This window comes from Harmonia axyridis, chromosome 4 (assembly GCF_914767665.1).
Source record: "Harmonia axyridis chromosome 4, icHarAxyr1.1, whole genome shotgun sequence".
Classification (NCBI taxonomy): Eukaryota; Metazoa; Arthropoda; class Insecta; order Coleoptera; family Coccinellidae; genus Harmonia; species Harmonia axyridis.
In genome coordinates this window covers 2,179,605-2,199,750 of record NC_059504.1, presented here as the reverse complement: position 1 = coordinate 2,199,750, position 20,146 = coordinate 2,179,605, and the positions used below count along the sequence as shown (strand labels likewise).

At 36.5% G+C, this 20,146-nt stretch overlaps 1 protein-coding gene across 1 annotated transcript in view; it reads right to left on the bottom strand.

Moving 5' to 3' along the window:
* Positions 1 to 15,307, bottom strand: part of LOC123677733 (zinc finger protein 391-like) — a 51,307-nt gene extending 36,000 nt beyond the window's left edge. Inside the window, exons 1-2 of the mRNA XM_045614426.1 lie at positions 14,978 to 15,307; positions 2,333 to 2,482 (exon numbers count right to left, since the gene is read on the bottom strand). Of these exons, the coding sequence (XP_045470382.1) occupies positions 2,333 to 2,482; positions 14,978 to 15,107 (280 nt within the window). The 5' untranslated portion in view covers positions 15,108 to 15,307. The remainder of the gene's footprint in view (positions 1 to 2,332; positions 2,483 to 14,977) is intronic.
* Between the last annotated feature and the right edge of the window lie 4,839 nt (positions 15,308 to 20,146).

Below are 20,146 nucleotides of genomic sequence, written 5' to 3'. Positions count from 1 at the left end.
AATCAGTGCTATAAAGATTAGAGACATGACAAGGTCTAAGATCTGTCGATAATGCAGGGATCGATACCACGGATATCACTCGTTAATCTGAGATTTATTTCGGTGTTCTTTGTCACGACACTCGAAACACCGTAAAATGTGGATTAGGTAAATCTTGAAGGGCTATTAAATCGCTTTCGTACAAATAATATTCGATAAGACGAGATACTCATAGGATTGCTTTATTTTCGTCAACGTTGGGCAACGCTAGAGCAGGAACTAGCACACCTCTGTGACTCAAAACAAGTCGGTGAAAACACCATAAATTTATATAAATAACCCTAGAATTTCTAGGAAGTGATCTCATCATCGCTAACTATCGATATTTCGGTTTATTATTCCCAAAATTGAATAGTTACGAAATAATGTGCCCTGCTGAGAAGTTTTAGTATAAAGGGTTAGAACTATTCGGAGGGGCACTACAGGAAAAACCGTCAGAATTTTGCAGAATGTTCGAGTTCGTTCGAGCTCTTTCTGGTTTGAAAACCAGGACAATTCTACACTGCGCAAAAAAATTGACGCACATTCTGGAAATCTCAATTTTAATGAAAGTTAACTCTACATTGACTTTATAACTTATTTTTTATGTTCTCTCGGGAAGGTTTTGAACGAAACAAGACACATTGAATGGAAGAAAAATTCAGGATTTCACCGAATCTTATGTGAAAGAAGAGAAATAAACAATTTTCAAAATACTGGAATGCTGATAAGTGATTTGATACTTGGTATTTCCACCCCTTGCGTTAATCACAGCTCGGCAACGACGGTTCATATTCAAAATGAGTGATCTTAAATGTTCTGATCTAATCCTTCCCAGATTTCCCTGAGTTGGATTCCTAAGTCATTAAGAGTAGCTGGATGATTTTCTGAACTTCTCAGCCTTCTATTGAGGTAGTCCCAAACCTGCTCAATCGGATTGAGATCTGGACTTCTTGCTGGCCATTCCATTCGAGAGACTTCAACCTCTTCAAGGTACTCCTGAACGATGCGCGACGATGGGGTCTGGCATTATCGTCCATAAAAATGAAATTTTCACCAATGTTTGGGGCAAATGGCAATACATGCTCTTCAAGAATGTTCCTTATATACCTATCAGCATTCATAGCTCCATTATCAAACGAAAGAAAAACTATTGATCACTAGAATTGATCGAGAACAACTGATTTCAGAATGGAGCCAATACATTCAAAATCTGATAATCTCATCTTTTTTTATGCCTGCTGGAAAAAAACATCTGTATTGAAGAAAAACGTTGAAAGTGGATAACATATGCATGCATAATTCTGATAAAAATAATTATCATTGAGAACACCTTCAGTTGTAGAATAAATTTGAGATTTTCATAATGTGCGTTGATTTTTTTGCGCATAGATCGGACCTCACTTATTGATGAGGCTGACTAAAGTCTGTAATTCTTCACCACAATCGTTTGTTGAGAAAACTTAGAGACCTCAGTCTTCTCCACAATTAATTGTGGAGTTCAACTGAACTGATAGACCCAAAGCACCGATATTTTTTAAAGACTAACTAAAATCATTCCCCTTAATCTGCAGGGGCGTACAGGTGGGCAAACCGTAATTTTTTTTCTATGATTCGCCACACCGTGTCTTCCATACATCTTTTATGAACCGTGCAAAGCCAGTGTAGCGACATAAAGCTTGTTGTGACCGTGGAAACTCAAGCAAACACTCGTAGTAGCTTGATTAAAATCCCCCTCCGGTCGCAAATCAAACAAATAATCGTCCGCCCGTTGACATATAGGGTTCGCCTACTAGGAAATGACATCACGACCTCTTGTGAGGTCTATCTACCGCCGGCCGGGCTGTTTGTACACACACTGGCCGTCACTTATCCGTCGGTCGAATTATTCCCTTCAAACCGCTTTGTCGGCGGCGACCTTCGATCGACGGACGTCAATGAGCGACGAATTGACGTTTCCACGAACTACCGGTCGGTCTTTGTGGGATTCATTGAGATTCGGCCGCCTCAATTTGCGGCAGTTTCGAACGGAATCGAGGATTTGTCCTGATTGGATAATTGGAGAGAGAGAGCAAGTCGGGAAATTCACCTTTAAAATTTGTGGTCTTTGAAGTTCGGCGTAACTGGGCGATCACCTATCCAGATGCCGATGATGCCGAGAGTTGGCTTGGATGAGATTTGTAGGAAGGGTTTATCAAGAGGGTGCACTATAGGAAGGTTTTATTAAATATGGATTTCTGTAGCCAATCATTCTTATACATTATATGTAGTTAAAGACAAGTTAAGTCTAGATGAGTTCGAAAAGTTGACCTACCTGACTTATCTTCCGGACTGTCTGAACCTGGCTGTGCTATACTGGAGAGGTATCTTGGACCAGCAGGTAAAAGGTGAGAACCCCATAACATCCTACAATATTGTGCTGATGGGAAATGTAAGGGAGATGAGTCATTGTGGTCGGTAACAACTGAAACAAAAGGAAATATCAAGTTAGATACGAAAATTTCATCGATATCAGCATTGGTTATGTAAATGAGTCTTTTGGGAAAGTACAGAAGCACTGAGTGATTATCTTCTTCTAACGTCACCTGCCAACAACACAATAGAACTTCTCTGCAGGTTCCTACAATCACTTTGCTTCGTTTATACATTTAACTATGGAGTTGGGATTTGGTGGAGGTAGAAACTCTGGTCTTCTTTTTTACTTTCACAATACACATTTGAGTTTGCTTATGTCAATCAAGGTCTATTTGCTTCGTGAGTGTTCTTTGAAGTCCCTTAAGTTGATATTCAAAGAGTATTTGAGACTACAGTTATTAACAAAAGTCACTTATTCTGCGAACGATTGATACTGTGTCCTTACGCTCACTTGAGAAATAATTATTTCACATAATTTTTTCCGATGAATCAGTATGAAAACAATCTTAGCAGCACAGTTTATTTCTTATTCATTCACCAGGAAATAGACAAACCTCTAACATCGTGGATTGAATAACGCAAGATGCCCATCAGTGGATAAATAATTCAGACCTCTTGATTGATCCGCATCCAGTACAGGATTTAATACCCGACAGAAGCGAACTCGTAAATCCGATTACGGATCCGGGTATCGCAGAACCGATTTCTGGCAAATCTCGAGGATTGTCAATATTTTATACCGTGGACGGGGATTATTTCTCCTGATGTATCCCGTGTTTATAGGGCTGTTCGGTCGCTGATCGATTATCGGGATCGAGTGATACATGAGGCTTATGATAAGTGATCTTTCTCTTTCATGATAGGATTATTTTTTGAATTTGGCGATTTTTTTTATTTTGGGTGATTTCATTCGATTTGAAATGACTGAAGGAGAATGTTCGGCTTGAATATTTGAGTCTCTTTGAATAAGAACAAATAGGGAAAGCTACATCTAAAAACATTATTTTTGAGCACTCATCTCCGAACAGAGGTTATAGCTACTTCATTTCTTCACGATGTTGTATTTTTCGAATTTTGAACATAGAATGTTTCAAATACTCAGAGAAATTCATATTGAGGTTTTGTAAATAAGATTGTTCAGTGTCAAAAGATATGACCGAATTGAAATTTTACGTTCGAATATAAAATTATAATTTCAAACTTAGTTCTAAATTGTGCCTTGTTTGCTTTATCAGAACTATATAAAGTTCAAGTAAATTATCGAAAAAAAAAACCTAATATTTGAGTGATAGATTCAACTGAGTTGAAATACTGATAGTAGATGTGTGAGAACAATTTAATGCTTAATCAAAATTTCAAGACGATAATATCACCAGAACCAAGGAAAATTTATGCTAATTTTTCATACTACTTCAAATTGACACTGACAAATCTTATTTTCTTTTAAATTTCAGTTTTATGAGAACTATAGATTCATCAAAATATTGACAAGTCAAAGAGAGCGTCAGATGAGTGGAAAGCAAGCAGTGAAAACTTTCCTAAGCGACCAAAATCTTAAACATCATCTAGAAAGGTTCGATTAAGTGCAAAAATTAAGGGAAAAATATTCTCTTTCACCAAGACTATACTCCTTGTCACAAATCGATAAAACCATGGTCAAATTGGACGAATTGCTCTTCTAACTGTTTGATCAGCCAGCTCATTCTCCAGATCTGCCTCCCAGTGATTACTGGGTTTTTGTAGACCTCAAGAAAACGTTCCAGGGAAATAAATTTGCCTCTTATGAAGAAGTGAATGCTGACGTTGAAGCCTGTTCCGAAAGCAAAGAAGAATCTTTCCATAGAAAGAGAATTTAAAAGTAAGAGATGGGGCCAGACCAACAACAGCGATTATTATATAACGTTATTGGATTGTTTAAAGGATGAAAAACGGCCCCATTTGAAGAAAAAGGGTGCTGTTTCATCAAGACAATGCGCCGTGTCACAAATCAATGAAAACAATGGCAAAATTGCATGAATTGGGCCTCATATTGCTTCTGCATCCACCGTATTGGCCAGATCTAGACCCTAGTGACTTTTTCCTGTTCTCAGCCTCAAAAAAATGCTCACTGGAAAGAAATTTAGCGTCAATGAAGAAGTAATCGCCGAAACAGAGACATATTTTGAAGCGAAAGACAAATCGTACTACAAAAATGGTATCGAAAAGTTGGAAGATCGCTATAATTGCCGTATCGCCCCCGAAGGCAACTATGTTGAATAATAAAATCGCATTTTGCCAAAAAAATGTGTTTTACTATGGTAGACCAGGGACTTTTCAATTGGCCTGTTACGAGAACGTTTTATTCCAGTTGAAAAGTCTTCAGTTCTTTCATTTTAGACTTTAGTATTTATAGATTTACTCGCATATCTATATTCATGACTGATTTAGCAATAGCTCTAACTTATTAAGCACATCTGGCAACTTTAGCAATAATCAACTTTGTAACCCAAATACGAATATCCTAGGCAGAGATTGTAAACATTGCGAACAGCCAAGAAGAGTAGTTCTCGCAATCTCTATACCAATCTCTCCATTTGATCTCGTCTCGAAGCTTCCTATTAAATATCTCCAGCGTCATTCAATCTGCCTGGGAACCTTGCGGAAGTCCTCCATAAAGAATCGGACAGAGGGGAGGTCAGTTATTGGACTGGCGCCTTCCTAGACCTCGTTAGAGCATCCTCTAATAAAACAAATCGTGGAATGGGATGAATTCAATTACGCATCATAAATATGTTATTTCCTATCGACTGCTTGAACGGCGCCAAGTCGAGTGGGTCGTCGAGAGATGGAACAGGGAACGTAGCCCCTGGAACATAACCTTTTACGATCTGGATCATAGAAGGAAGATGAGTCTGGAGGATATTCTATGGATGGACGTCGGTTGTAGTAGGGTATGTTTGAGATTTAAGGAGTTTGAGACGTAGTTTAACGGATTGGTGATATTGGTGTTGAAGTAGTATTCTACAGGGTGTTTCCTAAATGGATGTCTTGAATTGATATTTTGAGAAAAGGACTTATTTCTATAATGTTCGGTTTTGTTAGTTAATCTCAGGTGTATTCACAGAGTTTTACAATTTCTTAATAATTGTGAAGTTATCGCTTGAAACAGCAGGGTAGCATTATTCAGTTTTATTATTATCAGTTTCAAAATTTTGGAGGCATCAATACGATTGTTTACTGATAAACATTTCGGTCCAAGTAGGACGAGTGCGCCGTTTATAACAACATAAGCCCTATAAAGCTTCCTTGAGGCACTCCTTCAAATTTCCATATCTTGTGATCTTATTGCCTTTTCCTTTAATTTTTTTTCATCCTTTATTTTTCCAAATGAACCAAGTGAAAAATTTTTTTTGCAAATGAACAGAAGACATTTTCGTGTTATCTTTTTCAACTGTACACACCACGTAACAATGCCCCATATTCCTTTTATAAGCGTTAATGCACTCCTTCATCGCCAAACCACATCATGGCCTCCCATACACCGTAGGCAGCATATGGTCGCTCAATTGCTGTTTATCTATCGATCGTCGAAGGTGAAAAGGGCCAATTGAACCGGTCCCTTTCATCTGAACGCTGTGGATTAAATGAACGCTTATCGCCAGATAAGCGCTACGATTTTTCCCAAACAGATGACTAGGTTGATTGCCCGTTTTTCTATCGTTCAGATATTGCGAATTACGATATCGGTTTATCGTTAATTTCAATTAGTGATAATCTGTTCCGTGGAAGGGTCAGCGAAAATCATTCTCTGCTGTCTGTTTATCCTATTTATCGGCGGTTTTTCTCATGGTTTCGCTCATCAGTTGACTTAGTAACGATTAAACGCGCCTACTTGATGTCTGCAAAGCTGAAGACTTCAATAAATTATGATTCAGAGATTTTTCGGAAAATAGGTTATATCAAGTATCAAGAACAGTAAGCTTAAAAATTAAAAGTTGCAACATGAAACAGTCATACCACTCAATTGATTCACTTCATGTTATAGATTACAACATTGCTATTAGTTGTGGAATCAGTTAATTATTTCAGAAGTTCTGTCGTGAAAACTGGAAATTTTGTAAAAATTTCGATCATTTTCCCAAAGCTTACATTTCCCGGCAAAGCAAAATACAGACTTCAAATTCCAAAGAATTATAGACCAACTCCCAATCTACAAAAAAAGGTTAACATTCGATGGGTCTGTGACCTACACTTCCAAAGATACCTATATCGTTTTTTGTGAAAGTCCGATATTTGCTGCTCTTTTACAAATTCCGATTAAAAATTTTTAAAAACTACGAGGGATATTGGAAGAACTTACGTTCCCGAATCAGCCATGTTTTGAATTTGCATGAGAATCGAAGGCAGAAAAATTTTTCGAGAATTTTCCATGTAGTTTTTTGAAAAAAATTAAAAGTTCCTACGTCAAATTACGATTCTTTTTCATTGATTGATTCGATGTTGTAGATCACTAAAATGCTATCAGTTGTGAAAACAATCTATTATTTCAAAAGTTATAGCGACAAAACCGAAATTTTCGAAAAATTTTCGATAATTTTTTCATGGCTGTCATTACCCGATAAGGTGTGAGGCAGACTACAAATTCGAGTATGTTATAGATTAATTCTTGAGCAACAAAAAACGATTTTATTTGAGGGGTCTGTGATCAATAGTTTAGGAGATATTATGCTTCCTGTAGAGGTCCAATTTCAAGCGTTTTTTTTTCAACTTTGAACGTCTTTTTTAATTCAGATTCTGCTAAATTCGCAGTGGATTCTTTGAATTTGGATGAATAACATATATTTCCTGTTTTACTGACCAATTCCAGGTGAGTATTTGGCTTATTATAGTATGTCCTAGAAGTCCCTCAGAAAAAAAATTCTTCTCATGATGATACTTATGAAACGTATGAAATGTATCCTCTGATGCCCTGTCGTGATTACCGTCGTCTTCATGAAAGAACAACAACGTCAGTTCAGCGTATGTAACCCATATGTCGTCGTTGACAAAAAAAAATTAAAAAGATTTATATTTTTTGTCGCACCGAAGTGCGTGGAATGAAACGACACTCAATTTTTTGAGCAGCTTCGATTCCGCTTGTGGTTAATGAGAATGAATCAGGAAGTGACTAAATTTATGACGCAAAAACGCAATGTTCACTCGAGTATTGTTTTACCCGGCTTGGGTTACACAGTTGATGACGTAGGGAGCTTAAAACATCCTATTTATTACTGTGGAACTATGAAGTTTGAGGCTTGACAAGAATTATGAATTATGATTTTCACGAAACGTTGAGGGAACGTTGTATAGGAAGTTATTTTTCAGCAAACAGCAAAAAATGTGGACTTGTTTTTGATGTTTTATAGATGGTACTTTTGAAGACAGAAATTCAACAAGAAAGGTCAATGTTATAGTTGGACTTTTGTGCTCTATAACCGATTATATCTGAAGGGTGTTTTTTTTAGAGCTATAGAACTTTAAATTGCAATAAAACAACGATGGATTATTCGATTGACATGAATTTTATTTATCCGCAAGATAATCTTGTGGCATTCCATTTTAAATATGATTTCTGGCATATGACTGCCACGGCTGGCTCGGATGTAGTCCAATCTGGACGTCCAATTTTCGATGACTTTTTCCAACATTTGTGGCCGTATATCGGCAATAATACGGCGAATGTTGTCTTCCAAATGGTCAAGGGTTTGTGGCTTATCCGCATAGACCAATGACTTTACATAACCCCACAGAAAGTAGTCTAGCGGTGTTAAATCACAAGATCTTGGAGGCCAATTCACAGGTCCAAAACGTGAAATTAGGCGGTCAGCAAACGTGTCTCTCAATAAATCGATTGTGGCTGTGTGACATGTTGCGCCGTCTTGTTGGAACCACAGCTCCTAGACATCATGGTTGTTCAATTCAGGAATGAAAAATTTAGTAATCATGGCTCTATACCGATCACCATTGACTGTAACGTTCTGGCCATCATCGTTTTTGAAGAAGTACGGACCAATGATTCCACCAGCCCATAAAGCGCACCAAACAGTCAGTTTTTCTGGATGTAACGGTGTTTCGATATACACTTGAGGATTAGCTTCACTCCAAATGCGGCAGTTTTGTTTGTTAACGTAGCCATTCAACCAGAAGTGCGCTTAATCGCTGAACAAAATAAAATGGACGTAGTGCTCGATACGTATTCCGCACAGAACCATTATTTTCGAAATGAAAATGCAATATTTGCAAGCGTTGTTCAGGCGTGAGTCTATTCATGATGAATTGCCAAACCAAACTGAGAATAAATCACTTGACAGCTGTTAAATCGGTCGCCATCTTGAACAGTAATGCCAACGTAAAGTTATATATCTCGAAAAAAAACACCCTTTATATATGAGTGGTAAAATTACAACTTTCATCAAACCAATCGATCCACTAACGTTATTTAAAATTCACTGTTGATGGTTTTATCTTGTAGGCCTTTTAGTTCTGGAGTTGAGGTGTTTTCAGCCTAGTTTTCAGCTCAGCGAAACCACAGAATATAAACTGTAATCTTGACGAAATTATAGACCAACCTGTATGGGGAACAAATACTCAGAATAGAAATTTTCGAAAAGAATCTCCCAATTCAATCAGAAATATTAAATTAAAACAAATTATTCGATGAATAAATCGATGATTTTCTATGCCCAGACGTCAAAAACCTCCCTTGTTCCCCGCTCTGTGACCCTAATCACCATCGAATTTCCTCCGCAAATCTCCGAGATTATCCGAGGGATGTCCAAACGGATGAAAACCGATAATCTCACGCGCTACGATTGTGTCGAAAAATAATAGAGATGAAAGAGCTCAACCAGTGAGTCGGGAGTCGGGAATAATTTGATTTCTATATGGAATTCCCTTTGATCGCGGCAACGCTTGATTGTTCGCCGTTGGCATTAATTGAAATTGACGAAAAAATAATTAGTTTTTCACGCCGGCTCCGACGAAATTACATTTGCAATTTTGATTCCCCGTTTTTTTTTTATTTTTGTTTTTTAACGTTTGATGCTTTTCGATATGGTTTTTTTTCCTTTGGTTCGATGGTTTAGAGAGGAGCTTGTCGGAGAGGAGGATTTTTGGAGTGGTGAAGAGATCCCTTCATCAAATTGGGTAAAGGGTGAATGATTGGAGGTGGCACATCAGTGTAAAAAAAATTAATTTAAAGGGAGGAATTAATAATTCGACAATTCTCTTGAAATAATAAATGAATAAATAAAAATACATGTTCAATTTTTGCGTTACAACTCGAAATAGTTGTAAATAGGGATTCACAGCTTGGATTTCAAGTTCAAGCTGTTTTTCAACAGAAGCTGAAGATGCTGGCGTTGAAAAAAAATCCTTGTTTGACCATTTTGGCCAAGTTTGGAGAGATATTTCTGAAACTACCAAAATCTACCGATAAATTCTGATCCAGACATTTTTCCAGAATATCTATTTTATCTGGATAACTGGATTCGATCCTTCAGAATCGACTGGATTTGTCAGATAAAAGGCTGACCTGTAGCAAATTTACAACTTAAATGCAGAATTCCAGATGGACTTCATAAAAAATATACCATATTCGATACCATGTTTCCAAAATTTTTCGAACAATTCTTTCACAGACATTTCCGAAGGCTCATCAGCCGATCTAATCAACGGAAAGCAGAGATAATTGGAGATAATAAAAAGTTAAGCGGTTCTTATGGTGACTAATCCTGCTGAAAATGCCGCAAAGAACTTTGAAGGGTTTTCAAATCAACAACTGACAGTCTAGATTGTGTGTTTGCTACGTCATCCAATAAAGAGAAGCTTTAGATTGTTTAAGCTTTGAACTTACGGGTGGCCCCTACTATTATCGAGAGTTTAAACAATTCACGACCCCCCTGAAATTCAGCAAGAACATTCTAGTGATTATTTTACATGAACAGTCTAATTTTCAACCTAATCGGATCTTTTTTCATATATTTCTTTACTTTTCGATGGTTCCGATGATGCGACCACGATGAAATTCTGCTTGAAGCTTGAAATTCTGATTCTATAACCAAATGCAGAATGATATAGCGCTGTGTTCGGGGAACGAGCCCCCAAAAAAACATGCATATTGACGGTATTGTTTAGGATGATAATGTAAATGAAATAGGTTTCAGGTATACTATTCTAGGTTTTGTTAATAATGGGAAGAAATTAAATATTAATTGTTTCAATAGTTAAGATTCAGATTTGGACCACTTATTTATAAAAAAACTTATTTCTTGTTTTTAATTATGCCAAGCATACTTAGAAAACACCAGATGAGTATAATAATGAGAAACCAATCGATTAAACACAAGCAACGATCATAGAAAGAAATTATTTAGAAATGATACGATTTTCTCCCAAATATTTTTTTCTGCAGATCCGTATCTATGCTCCCTTCAAGAGCAGCTCTCTTGATTGTATTTAATTACAGCGCAGCAGTTAATCATAGTTGAATCGAGAACGTCAATTATTGGTCAAGTTGCCCTTTAATTGAGATAGGAGGTTTTAATTAATCCATTAATTGAGAGTTATAACTTTTCACAGACATCCGATTCGTATCACCAATTACTGCTAATCACGATCACAACACTGTCACTGATAACTTTTCTTACTTTGGGAAATTCTGCGGTTTGAAGCTTTCACGACTGGATCGTTCAGCAGACTTGGGAATTTCCGGCTTTTTGAGCGTTGGAAATGTCTCAAACCTTAGGTTCGACTTACAGATGACAAGTGAGTAGTCAAATTCAATTATGTCCGTCCGTACACTACGCTAAAATTCGTTAAAGGATGAAATCCAGCCTGTGGTTTTTTGTTACTATCAAAATAGTAGTTTAGTTCGAGATATAAATGTTCTAAACTCACGACTGGAACTGCCGATGTATAGTATTCAGGGCTGGCACCAGATGATCACTATAGTTAGTTCGCTGTCCAAGTGCCTTTGAGGTAGAGATATTAGCTATCGAAATATGTGATGTGATGAACCTAGTAAGGAACTATCAGAAATGTGATTTAGCAATAAATTCTGACAGTCAGACTGGTATCCAAGCAATGAGGTCACTTTCTAAGATGGTTTTTGAGTGCCGAAGAAAACTCAATAAAATAGGCAAGAATAACAAGGTCTGCTAAATCTGAGCTCCAGGTCACTAGGAAATCGAAGGACATGAAGAGGTCAGACTTGCTAGAAAAGGAGCTCAACTCCTTTAATTGGCCTGTGGAATTGGTAAATGTACCTACAAGATAAAGTTTCAGGAGAAACAAAAAACCAAAGAGAAACACTCTGGCGGAATCTTTCCTGGGCTGGATCATTCCAAAAAGTTTCTAGGAAACTTTGATACTGCGAGATCCAAGAAGTATTTGGATCTCAGCAAGAATATGCTACACTTCCTCACTGGACCCTTTCTAGGGCATTCTCACCTTAGGAAGCATCTCCTGAGAATAAGTGTAGCAGAAAATAACGAGTGCAGATTCTTTGGGGAGGAGGAAGAAACTCTGAATCACCCAGTGATGGAATGCCTCGCCATCGCTAGCCAACGCAAAAAATGCTTTGCAGAAGAGACTTGTTTTGCAGAAATTATAAAAAAATTTCGAAATTTTGAGATTACTTACTAAAGGGTGTTTTTTGTCGAGGTATATAACTTTAAGTTGGCATTACTGTTCAAGATGGCGACCGATTTGACAGCTTTAATTCTCAGTTCGGTTTGGCAATTCATCATGAATTCACGCCTGAACAACGCTTGCAATAGTGCAATTTTATTTCGAAAATAATAGTTCTGTTCGGAATACGTATCGCGCACTACGTCCATTAGCGATGAAGCCCACTTCTGGTTGAAAGGCTACGTCAACAAACAAAACTGCCGCATTTGGAGTGAAGCTAATCCTCAAGTGTATGTCGAAACACCGTTACATCCAGAAAAACTTACTGTTTGGGGCGCTTTATGGGCTGGTGGAATCATTGGTCCGTACTTCTTCAAAAACGATGATGGCCAGATCGTTACAGTCAATGGTGATCGGTATAGAGCCATGATTACTAACTTTTTCATTCCTGAATTGAACAACCATGATGTCCAGGAGCTGTCGTTCCAACAAGACGGCGCAACATGTCAAACAGCTCGTGCCACAATTGATTTATTGAAAGACACGTTTGGTGACTGCCTAATTTCACGTTTTGGACCTGTGAATTGGCTTCCAAGATCTTGTGATTTAACACCGCTAGACTACTTTCTGTGGGGCTATGTAAAGTCATTGGTCTATGCGGATAAGCCACAAACCCTTGACCATTTGGAAGACAACATTCGCCGTGTTATTGCCGATATACGGCCACAAATGTTGGAAAAAGTAATCGAAAATTGGACGTCCAGATTGGAGTACATCCGAGCCAGCCATGGCGGTCATATGCCAGAAATCATATTTAAAATGTAATGCCACAAGATTATCTTGCGGATAAATAAAATTCATGTCAATCGAATTATCCATCGTTGTTTTATTGCAATTTAAAGTTCTATAGCTCTAAAAAAACACCCTTTAGAAGTGAAGAATGAACCTTCTTGAAGCCATCCTAGATACTAGAGTTCATTAGAACTCTGGAACTGGGGGCAAACTGTAGACTACAATTACTTATGGTGAAAATAGCTCTGATGGGGGCACAATAGACCATAAGCTCACAGTGCAAAAAAAAACCTCTTTAATCTATAACAATCTACTGTTAAAACTGTATTTTCGTTTGTTCTCAGATGAAAATTTGCATTTGAATGTAGATTGACAATTTCTAGTCAGGTGCAAAATTTCGTGTTGATCGTATAACCAAAACTGTAGATAATTAAAGAAGATAATCAAAAAAACAATATTTCCATGAATACAAACCCGACGGATTCATGATTTTGGGTGTTGATATGAAATACCAATATCCAAGCTACGTGCGAAATTTTTTGTAATTGATTCTGTAGTTCGAATCGTCCAAATCTCAAGCAGAATAAATACATATAAACATTTCTGTTGTCTCCAAGAGCGTAATAGGGTCATTACTACGTGTTACAGCGTGAAGGTACTTAACCTTTTTTTTTTGAGAATAATAAATATTAAAGCCCCCTTAGTACTATATTAAAGAGTCACCATCTATATCCATTCTCAACACATGGGTAACATTCAGATTTATTTTGTTTTGTTGGTATCGCATTTCCCCTCATTCACACATGTTACAACGAATACTTGTACGCTCTCCGTAAGACTTTTGTCACAAAGGTCATTACACCAATTAATTTCAAATGACATAATCTCCCATTTGAAGAATTTTCAAACCCTAAATGTGTGTAACACTATCGAATATAAAAACGATGGTCTTTATTACATACTTCTATTCAGATTACCACTTATTCATTTTTAATCGTTTCTCTTTGAATATTCTGTTGCGGAAAATTGCAGAATTTGAGTTTAAATTAGTTGTGTATCGACCAGATTTTTCTGATTTTTTTTTTGAAGATGGGATAATAATAATCAAATTACAAATGAACAATTGAACCTTAAAACTTCAAAGCATGCGCAACGCGATGGACTTCACAAAAGTGTCATCATTTTTTTTTACTCATATTTGTTCCTTACTATTTTTGTTGATAAGCTTATTTGACAGAACATGGTGGATTTTAATCTTGATATTTCACCCGCTTTTCAGGTCATAGGACAGGAATTTTTAATATCGTAATTGTGTCTCATCAGGTCTCTTTTTCAGTTTCATTCCTTCAATAATTATATGAATCATCCCTTAGCTACAGAAGAATAAATGTGATAAAGCACCTCATTTAGAACCAAATTTAATGCAATAGCTGTTTTAGTTTTTGAAATAGTTCTGGTCGGTTGACGGATGTATTTTTAATTTTAAATATTTTGTTTATATTTCAATTACCTCTATTGAATACTTAATTCGAGGAAGAATTGGAGAAAACTGTGAAAATAATGAACCGAAAGCATGTCCAATTAAATGTTATTAAATTTGCTCTCAATTCCGTGAAAAAAGACAATGGGCACACTTAGGTACAAAATTAGCATTATCCCTTATTCATAAAGAGCTTGATCATATTCTTCGGGTTTTAAAATACCATCTTATCGTGTATACAAAAATATCCTCTAGCTCCCAGTTGAAGATTTAATTATAAATTAACAAAGATAACCTGTTGTAAAAAAATCAAAGACAACAATTCTTCAAACGTCTCTGTGATGAAATAAGGCATTTATTTTGAAACAGACCTCACTCTTACAACAACTCTATTCAGTTTGTTAGATTCCAGAATGCAGATTATTTGAAAAATGAAAAACAACAGGTGTATCGAAAAAAACATTGAAATAATAAGGAACAAGAGAATTTCTTTATGATTCAAAGAAAATAAATATATTAACAAAATAATGAAAAAAAAAACTAAAAAAAAAAATGAACAAAAAGATAATAAAAAGAAATTCTATATTATAACCAATTCCTGTAACAAATTGTTATTTTCCCTACCTTTTGGGGTGACTATGGTGAAGGCGCTACTTCCCGGCGGACTGCCAGGTTGCGACCCCGAAATACCCTCCCTGGCGCCGCTGCTGAAGTCCAGGGGCATAACACCGTGCGAACCTAACTCGAGGGCCATATCAACGTCCAAAAAATTCGCAAAAAACTAAAACCTTAATACCGTCACAGAAAAAAATCACAAATCCCGATATTCTCCTCTTCACAGTTCAGAGCGTCGCGACGCTGACAAGCGAGAAGACATCCTGCGGGCGCGTACGACCAAACAATCGTCCGAAAATCTACTAAGGACCCTCGGCTCGAAGCTCTGGGTGATAAGCTCGCCAGAACTGCGATAGGACGCCCCTGGCCCGCGATCCTGGTCCTTCTGGTCGGATAGCGCAAGGTCGGGGGCGGGGCCAGGCCGCGGGGACACGCCCCCTCCGGGAAATTGATTCAATGAATGGAAATAGTGTACAATTTATTAGGATTTTTAATTTGGCCTCGTAGTTTCGTCGTTTCGACAGTGTCGTTTCGAGGAGTGTTTTTTAATATGACGTTGATTGATAAAATATTGTTTATGGCCTCGGATTAGGGATTTCACGTGGTATATACTGCTCTACGTATGATAGGGATCGATTTCGGCAGGTCGATCTGATGTGGGATTGATTCAAGGATGATTTTATAAAGAGTCAAAAATTTTATTTTTTTAATGATTCTGTTCAATTCATTGTGATTTAGTGATCTATCTTTGTTGATTCAGTTTTAAATTTGATACCTATTAATTTTTTTTCATTTTTTCATGATGCGGCATTTTATTGGTTATTGTTTATTGGTTGCTAGGCCAATGGCGTTGATTTGGTATTTTACCAATACCTACCTGAATTATCTATACTGGTGTATTTTCAATAATATATTGAATATCACACAAAATGAGGATGAAGGAAAGGTTTTCGAGATAAATATGTATCAATAAAGTTATTCTGACATATTAAATATAAATGTTTAGGTAGATAATACAAATATGCCTTATTCTAGTTTAATTCTGATAATCAATTATTATTATCATATATGATGCCCTTTTGTATGTATTTGAATATTCTTTTTCATTCATTCATTCATTTCATTCATATTCATTTAAGTTCATTTGATTATTCGAATAATTCATTCAAATATTCAATATTCATAGATTATTATTCATGAATAGACATGAATGAATACTTAAGTATTCAACGAGTATTGAGTGAATATTCATTGGTTGTAATGAAAGTCAACGATTTTTCAGTGATTATTCAATGAATATTTCTCGAATATTCCATACAAAAAACCTAGCTAGCATAAATATGCATGAATATTTTGAAAGATCTATTAAATGTTAAAACTATATTTCGTTATTCTTGGAAAGTTGGAAATATCCTGGTTATACCGAAAAAATGGTCATATTCTTATAATCGAATTGTGGTTTGGAAAATCCAGCAATTATTATTGTTAGGTACATGTTGAGAGAAGATAATAATCATTCTCAAAATTACATCTTCGCTGAGACTTATGCATTAAGTATCCCTCATTCGTTATTTTGAGATATACAGGTATATAGAATTGGATTTGTTTTCCATTATAAATATAACCTTTGTAGAATTTTCAAACCAGTTATGACGAAGAAAAACTTTAGTTAATCACAAAAACCTTTTACAAATATTCCTGATTACTGAGTTTAATAATCATTCAAACTTTCATTTGTAACTTCACAAATGTTGGGTAACTCAACTAAGTAACTAACTAAATGAATGAATAATACCTTTTTATCAATGGTATCGAATATTCATGAATATTCAACTATTCACTAAATATTGAATGAATATTCGAATATGCACTGAATATTCAACTATTTATTGAATATTCAATGAATAGAAGACTACTAAATGAATAGAAGACCAATAAATATTCACTGAATATTCAACTATTTATTGAATATTCATGGAAAGAAAACTATTCATTATTGAATATTCAACTATTCAGTGAATACTCAACTATTCATTGAATAATCAACTATTCATTCAATATTCAGTAGTTATATCCCGAATGCTCGCTGAATACTCTTCTTTTTTCAAAATTAAATGATTTATCCTCTCTGAATAGATTACACAACTATAAAAAGAAAAATGATAGAATAATCCTACTACCTTCTGTCAATGTATTTTATAAGTTATGATATTTGAATTGAAGTTATCATTAAAGTGAAATGAAAAAAAAAACCTAAACTTGCGGAGCGCTTTTTGGGCGAATGAAACAGTAGATCCGACTCTGTTCGGGAATCGGGTAGAGAGCAGCTTGATCCGTTTTAGGTTTGCGACAACCGCTGTTGTAGGCGTGCACAGATTGGAGCCAATAAATAGACTTTCGTCCCCTCCATGGGTACGTTCCATTACAAACCTGCGTTCGCAGTAACCTACGAAAACTTCCCCAATGATAGCGATGAAGGACTTTCTCATTGTTCTGTATTTATTTAGAAAATGAAAAACTTTAATAATTCAATAAATTGTGAGTTCGTATTTAATTTTTTTAGAGCTTACAAAATTTCAATTCGAACGTTTATGCCTTTGAAAAATGTGTCTCATTCATACTCGTATTTAGTATTTCGATTTATGAAAATGTCCACATAGCTTGGGATTCTTTCTTGAAAATGAGGTAAAATTGAATTAAAAACTGATGATGAGTGTGTGATACTTGTTTCAACAGTCATATTGATGGGCAAAATTGCAAGATTTGGGGAGCAGTTAGTCTATGTAGGCTTTGTCAGTATTTGCTATCGCCACTTTAGTCAGAACAGTGTTTGCTGATGAGACATTGTAGAAAGGGTTACATTGCACTGCCACCATAAGGTCTATCCATCAGAGCTGTTCACACCATTGCAGCATCTTCTGCTCCTCTTCCACTTCTAGAGGCTTAAGAAACCTCAGCATCTAAGTAGGGATTCACGGCTTGGCTTGATATTCGAGCTACTTGACTCAATGTCAAGCTCAAGTAGCTTGAGCTTGATTTGAAATCATGTCAAGTAGTAGTATTTCAATGTTAAGTCAAGATTTATAAACACTTGACTTGACATTGAAGAACTACTAATTGTCTTGAAATTGACATGATTTCAATCTCAAGCTCAAGCTAATTGAGCTTGAGATTGAGTCAAGAAGCTTGATTATCATCAAGCCAAGCCGTGAATCCCTACATCTAAGCTATAAAGAATATCAAGCATGTCACATCAACACATCTACAAATTTCTGGTCCAATTTGCGTTGACTTGCAATAGCGAGCAAATTTGTAATCATTTGCAGAAGTGCAGTTTATTCCTGCTCGCCATATACTATGAGGAAGCCAGAAGGGAGGTATAACTGAGGTCCATATGCTTTTTGGATCTTGCCGTATTAAATTTCTGAAGGAACTCTTTGGAGTGATTCTTCCTTGGAAGAATCCGATAGAGTTTTTATTTTTCGGTTTCCACCTCTTTTTGAGAGTGAGAGTCCCTTTCTTATAAACCTTCTCCCTGACTTCCTTAAAGGGCATTGCAGTCTTAGTAAGCACTTAATGATAACAGTGTTATCAGAAACTTACTTTGAACGTCACTTAAAATTCAATATCTCGATCAAGATTAACTCTATATTTTGAAATTGATTTGAACGAAGAGGTTTAGGAGTTTATAGAAAACATTTTCCTAAAAGTGCCTTAGGATTCATAACCTCAATGATCAGCGTCTCATTCAGAACCCCCCTGAATACAAAAAAAAAAACATTATTCACAGATAGAGCTCAGCTTATGCTCAGTAATTCTCCAAACACCCTAAGCATTAAACTTCAAGAACACCACCATAACCTTCCAAACTCACACAGAAAAACCACATATCAGTCCAAAAGCGCCACGTTGCCGGTTCTTCCACATCACCCGCCCAGCGTAAATTAGGGAAAAACCCGGCAGTAACCGTTGGCAGTTATGACATTTTACTGGCAAAAATGCATTAGCCGCCATTGTGGCGTGACAACGCTGATGGTAAATTAAGTCTGCAGAGACAATAATAGAGATTAAAGGGCGCAAACAATTAGATATGGCGGTGGGTTGGCGCAGTTCTCACATCAAGGGATTAGGGATGCTGCTGATTCACGAGACTAGACGCGATCTTCCCGGGGATTATACTTCCGCATCCGAGCGCTCGCGCGGGCGACAGCGCCTTCCATTGTTTTTGATTTAAGTGTGCTGGGAGCGAGAGATGCTGACAAATCATGTCGTAATGAGCACGCAGTTTCTGGGATGTTGTACGGGGTGGAGGCGTTTACGGGCACTTTGGTGGTGTTTTTTGGTCTTGGTAGACGTTACTGATTTAACAAAATGAGTGCCATCTTCAAGAACCACAACTTATCCCTGGAAACGAAGACGAAGGTAGAACAACTAAGACGCCATACAGTAATAACTGTATGGCGTAGAATCTTGGACACTAACAGGAGTCACCACTAGGGATTCGCATCAAGCCAAGTAGCTTGACATTTCAACCAACTTCTTGACTTGAAAATCAAGTTGTAAAAAATTACATACTTGAGCTTGACTTGACTTTATTTTAGATAATTATTGCTTGACTTGATATCAAGCTACTTGATATTACTTGTGCTTGATATGCACGCGTCGCACCACAATCTTGTGCGCGTTTATACTAAATAAGAGGATTCCTCGAGCGCCGAGAAACTGAAGTATTCGCCAGTGTGACTTTATTAGTAGGTTTCTTACATTTCTATGAAATCTATTGGTAGATTTTGGTAGTTTCAGAAATATCTTCCCAAACTTGGCCAAAATTTTCAAGGATTTTTTATCAACGCCAGCGTCTTCAGCTTCTGTTGACAGACAATTTTCCAGAGCTGCTCTTACATATGCGAAAACCCGGAATAGGTTAGGCGACAAATCTATAAGATGCCTCATGTGTCTTAGATCCTGGATGGAAAATTATGAAATCAAACAAAGCCTGGAGGTTTCTTAATATTAAGAATCTATAGTTTTTCATTATTTTTTATTTTGTTATGATTTATAGAGATTTAATTTATATTTCTATTTCAAAATAGTTGATATTTTCTGTTCTTTCATACAATGCGTTCAATGAATAAAAGTGTTTTTTGCAAGGTTCCTTCTCATTTCATCATTTTTTCT